The 13069-nt window shown below is 33.9% G+C and overlaps 1 protein-coding gene across 14 annotated transcripts in view; it reads left to right on the top strand.

The window, feature by feature from the left end:
• Nucleotides 1–13069, top strand: part of PCDH15 (protocadherin related 15) — a 797082-nt gene that overhangs the window by 531713 nt on the left and 252300 nt on the right. For all 14 annotated transcript variants that reach the window (XM_081573683.1, XM_081573682.1, XM_081573681.1 and 11 more), the window contains one exon: nucleotides 8515–8608. In XM_081573683.1, the coding sequence (XP_081429809.1) occupies nucleotides 8515–8608 (94 nt within the window). The remainder of the gene's footprint in view (nucleotides 1–8514; nucleotides 8609–13069) is intronic.

Raw genomic sequence — 13069 nt, 5'->3', positions numbered from 1 at the left:
GTGGTTTTACTCCCTGAAAGCATGGAAATCTAAATGTAGCTGATGAGTGTAAAGTGAAAAATTTGGCAAATTAGTCAAACTCTGCTTCTGTCTCAGGAGCACGTGGTGCACAATGACGTATCAAGAGAACTGTGGATGGTCACTTGATCTTTTAAGAAACATCTGAAATTTTGCGTTGACAAGGATGGTACAGCCATGAATTTGTATGCCTGGAAACAGTATTTCCCAGATTTTAGACTTCACAGATGAATAAGCTTCCATTTAAAAAATGGAAAGACAGATATTTTGAATTTTCCCTGATAGGTACATACAAATCATAAATTAGTTATAATTTGCAATCATCCTTAAAGAAAGAAAACTTTGTAAAAGAGAGATTTTAACAGTAATTGAGACTGCATGGTACTGGCCTACAAATATGTCTGGATAATAAGGATAACCTTAGGAGTCCAAAAATAATCCCCAGTGTTTATAGTCCACTGACTTCCAAAAGAAAGGGCCAAGACAATCCAATTAGGAAAGAATAATCTTTTCAGCAAATAAAGCTGGGACAGCACACAAAGGAATGAAGTTGGACCTTCACCTCACACTATCTGTAGAAATTAACTCAAAGTGAATCATAGACCTAAATATGAAAGGTTAAGCTATGTAATGTAGAAGAAAATACAGATGTAAATTGCAATTTAGATTAGGCAATGCTTTCTTAGATATGATACAAAAAGCAAAAGTGATTAATGAGAAGACCAATAAGTTGCACTTGATCAAAATTTGAAAAAAAATTATTTAAATGGCATGATCATGAATTTTAAAGGCAGCCCCTCAGAATGAAAGAAAATATTTTAGATAATGTATGTGACAAGGGACATATATGGAACATGCAAAGAACTATATCTCGAAAATAAACAGATTAATAATCTAAATAAAAATGAACAAGAATTTAAATAGACATTTCTCCGAAGATATGTATATGGTCAACAAGCACATGAAATATGCTCATAATCACCAGTCACTAGGGAAACGCAAATTAGAATCATGAAATACCACTTCACATCCACTCAGAATGGCTATAATGGAAAACAAAGGAAATAGCGTATACAGATGAGGATGTAGAAATATCAAAATTCTCATATATTTCTTGTGGGAATGTAATATGTACACTCTAAAACTATTTCTCATTTTCTCTAAAAGTTAAACATAGAGTTACCATATAACTTAGCAATTCCACTTGTGTCTATTCAAGACAAATGAAAACACACGTCCATTAAAAAGTTGTACAAAAAATGTTTATAACAGAATTATTTAAAATGGCAAAATGTGGAAAATAACCCAAATGTTTGTCTATAGATGAAATAAATTAACAAAATGTGTATTCATATGGTGGAATATTATTCATCAGTAAAGAGAATTAAGTACTGAAACATGCATGAACCTTGAAAATAAGATACTAAATGAAAGAAACCACAAAAGAACACATTTTGTATGATTCCATTTGTATTAAATGTCCAAAACAGGCAAATCTATACAGACAAAAAGTAGACTACACGTTTCCTGAGGCTGGGAGATGGCAGAGAATAGGGAGTGGATACTAATGGATAAGGTGGTGAAAATATTCTAAAATGGATTCTGGTGATACTTAAACTACTAAACTTATTGAATTTATACTTCAAATGGGTGAATTCAATGATATGTGAATGATATGTTAATAAAGGCAATAAAAATAAGAAAATACTGAAACTTTCACCACTTTTCTCTGTTAAGGATTTCCATTCCTGTGTTTATCTGTTTTTCTCTTGATGATGAAGGATTTTACAACTGCTGGATGTGAAATCTAATGAGCTACCAGTTTTATCAAAGACACTCTCACTCGTGGTGCTACCCTAGCAAGTGGTTCTCTTCTACTTTCTCATTTATGATTTTGAAGCCAAACAGACAACAACCTAACTGCGAATCAGAGGTTCTTTAAGGTGTGAAAGATACCAATGCAACATGCTCTTTTTCTGAATTGAGCTAATCAGACAGAAATGTCCTTGAATGCAAACTACTGCCAGACAGCTAGAATAGGTCAGGTCTCTGTGATGATTGCATGGTCTCTTTCGATGATCGTTCTTGATTCAGGGTCTGTACACTGAGCACATTGCCTTTTATCTTATGGTGATTTTATTTCAGCCACCACATTGCTCTTGTTCCCATTTATATGTATAGGCTGGTCTAGACCCTTAGCAATATATTTCAACACATTTGAAATGGAAGAAAATTGATACTTTAATTCCTGCTTCCTTCGATACTTCTGGGATACTTATGCAAATTTGCATCACCACGTCTGTACAAGTTTTAAGGATTTGAGTAATTCGGGTGCTCTCTCCAAAAATAATAGAAAACAATTTATGTTCTCTTTTATCAGATGCTTCAATTCATCTAAGTAGTGATCTTGGTTACATTTTCTTTCTAAAACAAAAAAAGTACATGCTTATTGTTTATATTAAACACTATATTATTTTATTCTATAATGCCAATGTCAGCAATAATCATCATTATAATACCATTACTTTACCTTTTTTCCATTGAAATAAAAATATACCAAAACATTTTTATAATTTTTTAAAAACGTTAGTAGTAATGAATAATCATTTCGATGCTAGTATGGATTGACTAAGTGTTGAAGTGTTATATGCATTTTAATTAGATTAGTGGGTTAGTCATATGGCCAGGGCGGAGAAGGCAATGGCACCCCACTCCAGTACTCTTGCCTGGAAAATCCCATGGACAGAAGAGCCTGGTAGGCTGCAGTCCATGGGGTTGCGAAGAGTCGGACATGACTGAGCGACTTCACTTTCACTTTTCACTTTCATGCATTGGAGAAGGAAATGGCAACCCACTCCAGTGTTCTTGCCTGGAGAATCCCAGAGATGGGAGAGCCTGGTGGGCTGCCGTCTATGGGGTCGCACAGAGTCGGACACGACTGAAGCGACTAAGCAGCAGCAGCAGCATATGGCCAGGGGAAAACTTCCTCTTTACAGAACAGTGCTTGTTCCTTAAAGAGAACAATCATCCATTATGCAGATCATTTAGCACCATGTATTAAACAGTTAGATCTTTATGGTTCTGTAGCATAGTGCATTAATAACTTTATGTCTGTTCTAATAGTTATATATTATTCATCAAATATTTGTTCAGCAAACATTCACTATTAAGTAAATATTTAAGCAAGATGTAAAGAAACTTCCTCTGTAACTATTATGGCCAATATATAAGTAATTTATTGCAGGAGATTGAGGAATTCTTATTGATTATCATCATTACAGCACAAGGCATGTGATGTAACACTTAAAGGCTAAGTGCTAAACAGAAGAACCCAGAGTTATTTCTACCCCTTGTTAGAATTTTCTTTGAAGATTTTATATCTACACTGGCACTTTTATTTCTTCTTTGTGACTCATTAATTTTGACACTAAATTTAAAGCTTGATTATGTTTTTCATGTCAGTTTAAACTACACTGAAGATTAATATATAAGAAAGATGTGCAATTTTTTTTCTGTCAACTCTACTTCTCAAAATAAATACTCAGTCATCCTTTTCACACTACTAGTTCATGTCTCCATCATCTTCTCCCTAAACTACTACCAGTATCTAACTCTTTCTAATGGTCTGTGTTTGTTAATCACTAATTACTGCTTAACATAGAATGCCATATCAAACTAGAAACAATCACACATTTTGAACTACACTCTAACCTCTCTATCATTTTAAGACCTGAAAAACTGATGCCCATATCAGCATGATAAGTCTGTGAAAAACAGACACTTGTAAGTGTAAATAATGTTAATCACAACTAGTAGAATGTATTGAAAAAGATTAAAGGAAGAATAGAACACAAAGCATGAAACCTGTGAGATAATCTCTTTCAATGCATAATTATGCTGCTGCAGTAGTTCCTAATAAATGATGCATTTGGAGAAAATGAACACTTAAATAGCAGGTTGGTTTGTTTTGCAGTAGATAACCTCTACTATTTTTAATCTACGTTGTATAAGCAACTTTTGAACACTATTTTTATAGTTTGGCAAACCAATTCATTGTCTAAAAGAGCTTGGTTTTCTCAAACACCATACATTTTAGGACTATGGCCTTAGTGTTGGGTGAGGGAATTCTGTGCAGTATAGTTAATATAATTGAGGTTAAATTCACATAGTATAAAATTAACTATTTTAAAGTCAAAAATTCAGTGGCATTTAGTAGACTCACAATGTTCTACAACTATCAGTTCTATCTAATTCCATAACATGCTCATCATCCCAAAAGGAAACACAAGCCCGTTAAGCAGTTCCTCCCTACTTGCCCTTCTCCTCAGCCACTGGCAATCACCCAATTATGTTCAACTTCTGTGGATTTATTTATTTTGGATATTTCCTGTAAACAGAATGACACAATCGGTGACATTTTGTGTCTTACTTTTTTCACTAGGCCTAAAGATTTCAGAGTTCTTCCATGTTGAAGCATATCTCTGTACTTCATTCCTTTTTATAACTGTATAATATTCTGTTACACGTATACACAGCAATTTGCTTATCCATTCATACATTGATGGAAATTTGGACTGCTTTTCTGTTTTGGCTATTGTGGATACTGTATATGTGTGCGTGTGTGTGTGTGTGTGTGTGTGTGTGTGTGTGTGTGTGTGTGTGTGTGTGTGTGTGTGTGTGTGTGTGTGTGTGTGTACTTTGCAATACTAAGCTCCTTTTTTCAGTTCTTTTGAATATATACCCAGAATTGTGACTGCTGGGTTCATAAGATGGTAATTGTTTACTTTTTGAGGAACTGTCAAACTGTTTTCCATAGTGACTTAACCTTTTTACATTCCCACCAGCAATGTAGAAGGGTTTCGATGCCTCCACGTTTTCATTAACACGTTATTTTTCCCACCTGTTTTGTTAGTTATAGCCATTCTAGCAGCAGCAGCAGCAGCAGTGAGTGTGAAGTAGTATTTCATTGTAATTTTGATTTATTATTTCCCTGATGACTAATGATGTTGAGCATGTTTTCATGTGCTTATCTGCCATTTGTGTATCTTCTTTGGAGAAATATCTATTCAAATCCTTTGCCTATTTTTTAACTGAATTGTTTGTTTCTTTTGTTTTTGAGTTGTACCAAGTCCTTTATGTGTTTGGAAAATCGACTCTTATCAGATATGTGATTTGTAAATATTTTCTCCCATTTTGTAGGATTTTTTTCACTTTATTGATATTGCAGTTTCATACACAAAAAATTAACTTTGAGGAAGCCCAATATATATTTTATCCTCTTGCTGTTCATGCTTTTTATCATATTTAAGATTCCATTGTCAAGCTCCAAATCATGAAGATTTATCTCTACGGTTTTGTCTAAGAGTTTTATGGTTTCAGTACTTACATACAGATTGTTGATCCATTTTGAGTTTTTTTAATATGTTTTTTTTAATACATTCTTTTGCATGTCACTCTCCTGTTGCCCCAGCAACCATTTGTTGAAGAGACTTTTCTTTCACTATTGAATGATCGTGGCATTCTTTTGAAAATCAGTTGGTCACAGACATATAGGTTCATTTATGGACTCTCAATTCTATTCACCAGTATACTTAGGCATTTTTGAATGCTCTAAATTTCCAAGAAAGTATCTACTCAGTTTTCCCTTCCAGGCTTTTGGTTTTCCACTTTATGCCTCAAACACAATCTATTGCCTTAGGTGACTGCAAATTGCTCCCTGATTTACACTGTTTTCCAGGAATACCCACTGCTATTTCGCCTTGAGTGAATTCTGTATTTTAGGCAAAACAAAGACAAAAGCTATGTTATTCCTTCAGGCAGCCTTTAAAAGACCAGTTGGAATAGAGAAACCCAATACTTTGTGAATAAGAGTAGTTTTGCTGCCTCAGACACAAGGACTAGAGTATCACACTGGGGATGTTGATCACCATTTTTAAGATCACTTTAAGTCAGAAAGAGATGCAGCAAGGACAAGTAAAAAGGGAACAAATCTTTATTATCAGCAATTTTTTAAGTTGCCTTTTTCTTAAATCTACTTCCATTTGGGCGCTGTCAACCTTTGACTATTTTCCAGAGTCCTATCAAAGTTGCTTCATTTTTCGACATTTCTTTGGAGAGATCATCCCTTCAAGCTGTCTGGGTCACCATTTTTACTGATTTCAGTCCTGTGCAATAGATTTGCAGTTATGTAAAATGCAATTAGCACCATTATTGATGTTTTACCAGGAGGGGGTCTTACATATTTTTAGTGTATTACTGATAGGATTTGCTGCATTCCTAAATGCAGCCTAATGTATTGTGCCCTATAGCTTCCATCCAGCAGATAGCAGAGTCCTCCTTTCCAGTTATTTCTGGAATTTCATGAAAGGATGCTTGTGTGGACTCATAAACTAGTCTTTCAGCTATAAATACCAAAAGACAATCACCTATTTCTCTGTTTTTCCATCTCGCAAGTATCCTGTCTCTCTACTACACTGGGACACAAGGCACATATTATCTTCAGCAAAGGACTATTTCCATAATAAGCATGAGACCATGAAAAATAAGCTATTTAGGTATAATATGGCTTTAAATTCTTATAAAATATAAATTTCTAGTGATTTTCTAATTTAATATACAAGGAATGATAAAGTCTTGAACTTTAAACTGAGGAGGAAAATGGAAAACAGTAACTCAATTTTTTTTCTTCCTTTCATTGTACTGTGGATAAGTTTTCAAGTTTTCTATTTCTTAAGTTAACTTGTGAATAAGTCTCAGAAGTAATAAATGTCTTACTTTTCTCTTTGAATGTCATTTTAGAATGAGATTTTTCAAACCATTTACAGTGTGGGAAGTTGATCTAAACCTGATTGTTATGAACTACTCTGGGAATTGATCTTCAGTTATTTAACAAAACATTTTAAAATGCACCAGAAGCAAAGTCAATTTTTTACAGTTATACCATATGTTTACAACTTTGTTTTTAGTCCATATTAATAACAACAATAAAACAAATAGAATAACTGCAACTTTTATCTTGATTCCTTGGCATTGACTCTCTGTACTCAACTAGCATATATGGTGTGAATTGTTTAAATTCCACTGTAGGGACAAAAGCACTTGCATTAAAATGAAAGCCTTTTATCTAACAGAAACAATGTGCTTTTAACTTGAAAAATATTTTAATGTTTTGTTAAATCAGTGTAACCTCTCCTCAAAGTAGATGCTTATTAGGCCTTAATTAAAATGTCATACACAATATTAGACTGGAATATCTAAGACATAAATGTAGAATTTGTTTTAAAGGACATTATAAGTGACAAACTGTTGTAAAACAAATTACTTGGGAAGATAAAATCTTAAATATTTCAAAGTATGTATTCTAAACAGTGAAAAGGTTGATTTAAAAATACTCTAAGTATGAGAATTTTCCCAAAGGCTGCTCATCTCCCATTATACATAATGCTTAAGAAATGTCTAAATCTCAAGAGAATAACAAAATGGTTAAATTGTTAATATATCAACAAAAGCATTTGTTTTTATAAAATATAAAATGAGAGGATGAATGCTCATAAACTTATATTATATTGAAAAGAAAGTAAATATGAATCCTAAGTGCTCTTTTGAAAGCAACTATAACATATCTAAATATGGTTATAATAGAAAATAAAAAAGAAATACTAAAAACAAAACCACAGTATCTGTGAAATTTTTGATAATTCCACTGTGTATTTTCCAATTTTCTACAATAAGCCTCAGTCATATTGAAATTTGTAAAAAGAAAAAAGGAAAAATAAATTTTAATCTCTAAATTTTATCAAAGGTTAAATTAGATGTTTGCATTTCCATAGTGGTCACACATATGACAATGAATGGGAATGGTGATCTATTGCTAGATTAAAGAAACCACTTCTTTACTCATAAGATTTTGGAATTGCTAAAGATTAATGGAAAATCCCATGGACGGCGGAGCTTGGTAGGCTGCAGTCCATGGGGTCCCTGAGAGTCAGACATGACTGAGTGACTTCACTTTCACGCATTGGAAAAGGAAATGGCAACCCACTCCAGTGTTCTTGCCTGGAGAATCCCAGGGACGGAGGAGCCTGGTGGGCTGCCGTCTATGGAGTCGCACAGAGTCGGCCACGACTGAAGTGACTTAGCAGCTGCAGCAGCAAAGATTAATGGACTCTTTTACCTTGGAAATAATCACAAACAAGTTAGATATCTTTCTTCCTAGGATGAATTAGGCAATATTTTTCCTCCCCTTGGAGGCTATAGAATAAACCCAGTTACCTCAGTTAGTTTGGTAATTTTTCATTATTGCTAAGAAGCTCAACAGCTTTAAAAGCCTTTTTTCAATTTTCAGCATGAATCCTAGAAACGAACATCTTAAATACTCAAGCTACGTTTGTGGAAGGGGGAAGAAACTGTCAAGAGTAGTTCACAATAGTAGGAAGGCTCCCAGTGATGTAATATCTTTTTGTGCCTCATCTGTTTGTTTGTTTTCTCTGTCACTAGTACTGGGATTCTAACCTTAGGGAAAGCCCTGGACAGGGAAAGCACTGACCGCTACATTCTGATCATCACTGCTTCTGATGGAAGGCCAGATGGGGTGAGTACTCTCTTGGGGAAAGGGTTTTAAAAATAATACTAAAGAAATTGAGAAAACCTTATAGTTCTACCCTCTGAAATGGTTTGTTACAATCGTTAATTCGTGAATTAATCTTTTTTTTTCACTTGGAAAGGCTACTTAAAATTACTCGAAGTGTTTTTCTTCTTGAATGAGCTCTTTTAACCGATGAAACTATACTCTGAACTTGTTATGGAGCTGAAACTTTTGACTTGATAGAATAATAGACACCTGGGATTAGCTTTCTTACCCAATTTATGGGGAAAGTGAAATCTAACTTAGTGTAAGATATTTTATTGAGCCCATCACCAGCTCAGCCTGGCAGGTCTGGAGTTTTACCATGTAGGAATCAAGTTCCTCGGTATCACTTTTTTGAGGGCAGGGGACAGTGGGTGGAAGGTAATTTGTGTATAAATTATGGTGAAGCTCTTAGGAAACCAAGTTGACTGTTTCCACAGGTTATTTGTAAGCAGTAGAATATTGACTAATCCTTAATGATTGAAGTGGTTTAAAAGGGCCCATAATTCTAGAGAAGATAAATTTCATTTCCTTTGCATCTGAAAATCAATATTAAAAATAAATGAATTGCTTACTTATGCAGGAGTATTTTAAAATCATTTGGTTGCATTCAATCCACCTATCCACAACTACCACCATTCTAATCTTTAAGTAATATGATAATGCACTCGTTGGCAAGGATTTATTAGTCTTTTTTTTCCACCATTTTGGTGTTACAAAGTGGTTTTTTTCTTTAGTCAAGTGCTTATGGGCTTCCCTGTTGGCTCACATGATAAAGAATCTACCTGCAATATGGGAGACCTGTGTTTGATCCCTGGGTTGGGGAGATCCCCTGGAGAAGGGAACAGTTACCCACTCCAGTATTCTGGAATGGAGAATTCCATGGACAGAGGAGCCTGGCAGGCTACAGCCCATAGAGTTGCAAAGAGACACAACCGAGCGACTTTTACTTTCACTTATGGGTCAACTCAGCATTGTTCTCTGGAAATAATTTCAAATTCAGTGTAAGTGTCTAGGCAATACTCACCCAACTCAAAAGCAGCATATCTCCAGTTTATTGGACATACTTCTTTGATCAAAAAATAGACTGACGGAGCATATAATACTCTCCTCACACTTATTTGTAGAGAATTGCTGCGGAAAGTTTATCATGGTCAGAACATACAAACTGATACTAGGCAGTTTTATAATCTTAATTAAAAATAACAAAAATAGATAAGGATAATTATTTAAATTTGGTAATTGCAGTCTGCCCATAAGCTGTTTTTCAAACATTAGATAACAGCTATATGTGAAATATAAAATATACACAACACTTTTAGTAAATAGTAAACCCAAGTGTAAGCACTTAGAGATTAGACAAATAAGTAAAAATAAAGTCTAAGATTAATTTTTACAATTCAATCCCCTTAATTAATATAGTGTGCCTGTGTAAGACATATGTAAAGAAGTCAGTGAGGGTCTTAAGAAGAAAATGATTGAAAACTTGACTTAATGATGAAAGATTGATGGGAAAATTGACTGGGAAATAACTGAGGGGGAAAATTCTATGGAAAGGGAGGAATTATTCAGCATAGATTAAGGGGGTATAGTTAAAGTGAAGTAAATGTAATAAGGAGGTTTTAGCTCAACCATTTGATATATGTCATGTTATGAATCATAAATTAATGGAAATAATACCATTAACACTAAGACCTTCCACCACTGGCTTTAAAAGGAAGATTTCCTAGACAAGAATAAAGATGGAAAAGAAATAAGCTATCTGTCATCATATCAGTCTACTATTTGTGACTTTGCCCACATCAAAAACTGAAAATAAGTTCTGGCTAGCATTAATGGTTTAGTTCTTTCTAGAACTTTTTTTTTTTTTTTTCAGTTATTTGCTTGTTAATTTCAATTCTCCTTGGCCAGGACACTGAGCATTTCTAATTCCCCCAACTTTTCTTTCTATAAGAATGAATAAGTTTTAAAATTCTGATTCTTTTAAGCAAATTTGTTTTATTTACAGAAGTTTGTATCAGTAGAGAAAGAAACATTTAAATTTAAAACAAAATCTTCTTCAGTTAGCTTCATCATTTATATAACTTTAGAAATTGACTTATACATGTACACATATAGTGGGTGGTTGAAGAATAAAATAATTACAAAATATAATAGTCTTATTTTTGAGAGCATTTTTCTTATGTAAGCATTTAAAAGTATGTCCTTTGTAGATTTATAGTAAAATTAATATTTTAACTTTAATAATGATTGTTCTTAAGAAAGATATTTAATGAGCACGGAACCCTGGTAAATGGAATTTTCTTAAGTCAAAAGAATCAACAGCAATGTATGTAAGATAAATTGCAAAGATATAATTTGAATATTGCATAATAGAGTCAAAGTTTCTAATGGGTAGCCCAGAAATTTGTATTTTTAATGATGATTCAAGTAATCTTCAGACCACTTTCCAAGAAATACATAAGCTGGAAGTTATTTTATATGTGTTGATTACATTTCTGCCAGATAAATGGCTCTTTTTTACTTCATATACAGTCTCTAAGATATGGAGAAATACATCTATATGGTCCATAAACTGCAGCCCAAATCAGTACAGAAATGGTAGACTTGTTTTTTAATTTCTTAGCTCACCTAGTGATCATTTCTCATCTATATCGCTCAGTTACAGAGCACAGCCTTTCAAGACCCAGTATAACCTAAAATCATACCACTCCATAGTGTTAATAATCAGAAGTTTAAAGAATAAGATGGACATCAGTACAGTAGGTTGACAGGGAAATACAGATAGTTTGGCACTTTATGCAAGCAGTTAGAAAGAAGGTCAGCAAACTCTAATGTGGCAGCTCTTGGATTTGAGGTCCAGGCTGTCCATTTTAATGTCTCATTCACCCTAAGGCACATTGGGAGCTACTGCTACCATAAAGACACATCGTTTTACTGGCTTTAACAGTAACACAACTTTTAAATAAGATATAATATTTGTTAAACTGATTTTTGTTTTTAAAGCAATGTAGCTCTCTTAAAGAAATTTTGGAGAATATATTAATAAATTGATAAAAGTCAAAAGGATAAAATAACAGGATCTGTATTTCACCTAATCATATAACATCTGAATTTATGCATATCCATATATATCTACACACCATTGTAAGTTGGTGTGTGTGAATCCTTTAAAATAAATGATTTCATGGAGAGTGAACAGACCATAATTGTGCAACGTAATGAATTTTAACATAGTGAAAACACTTGTATGGTCACCATTCAGAGCGAGAAACAGAAATTAACACCCCAGGAGCCCAGCCTTACAGTCATTCAAGCCCTACTCTATCTTCTTCACAAAAATGATCCCTATCCTGACTTCTATCACATTGGAGAATTTTTGCCTATCTTTGAAATTTATATACTTGGAATCATGTAGTACGTATTGGGTCTGACCTCATACACTCAACCTTATGTTCATGAAATTCGTTGATGTGACTACTTATAATAGTAGTTTATACATTCTTACTATGACTTGTTATTTAATTTTAGCAAAAAACACAATCTATTATATAATAGTTGGTGGGTGTTTAGTCTGCTTCCTGGCTTTGGCTGTACAACACTGTTCTGCTTTTCTTTGACATTTCTTTTTTTTTTCTTCTTTTTTTCTTATTGAAAGACATTTTTATTATTGCTGTTCCTGTTCTACTCAGGGCACTGGATGAGATGATGATCTGTCTCTCCTCCATCTATGCCCTTGCCTGCTGGCTTCTCAACCCCCACACCCTTCTTCATCCCCCTAAGCCCTATCTTTGTCTCTGACATTTTTTTAAGGAAAATTTTTATTGGAGTTTTAAATATAGAAATGTATTCAAAACATACTGAATAAATGTATAAATTTTCACAAAATAAGCCTATCAATGTAGCTAGTACACAAGTAAACTATTATTAATACCCAAAAATTCTCTCCTATGCATGGTAAATTTTTAAAGACTGCTGGACATAATATATGAAAATTTATAGAGAGAATAAAATTATATTGCTCGAAAGATTTACTACACATCTCTTAAAATAAGGACAGATTAGATAAATCTAACCAAAATTTGACTAGTGGGTTTTGATCTGAGTAACGCCTGGTCTAGAACTTATGCAGTATTACTCACTGGTCATATCCGACTCTTTTTGACCCCAACACCAACCTCCTCTATCCATGGAATTCTCTAGGCAAGAATACGGGAGTGGGTTGCCATTCACTTCTCAAGGGGATCTTCCAGACCCAGGAATCGAACCTGGGTCTCCTGCATGTAGGCAGATTCTTTACCATCTGAGACACGAGGCTGATTGTTTACTCATAAAGGATAGAACTTCAATTATCCCAACAGGAAGGATGGGATATTTACCAGGACCTCTCTTCCTTTGTTGTTGCTCAGTCACTCAATCATGTCC

This window comes from Giraffa tippelskirchi, chromosome 2 (genome assembly GCF_054371585.1).
Source record: "Giraffa tippelskirchi isolate mGirTip1 chromosome 2, T2T-mGirTip1v1.2.pri, whole genome shotgun sequence".
Taxonomy (NCBI): Eukaryota; Metazoa; Chordata; class Mammalia; order Artiodactyla; family Giraffidae; genus Giraffa; species Giraffa tippelskirchi.
Note: the sequence above shows the minus strand (reverse complement) of the source record. Positions and strands in the feature narration are given on the sequence as shown.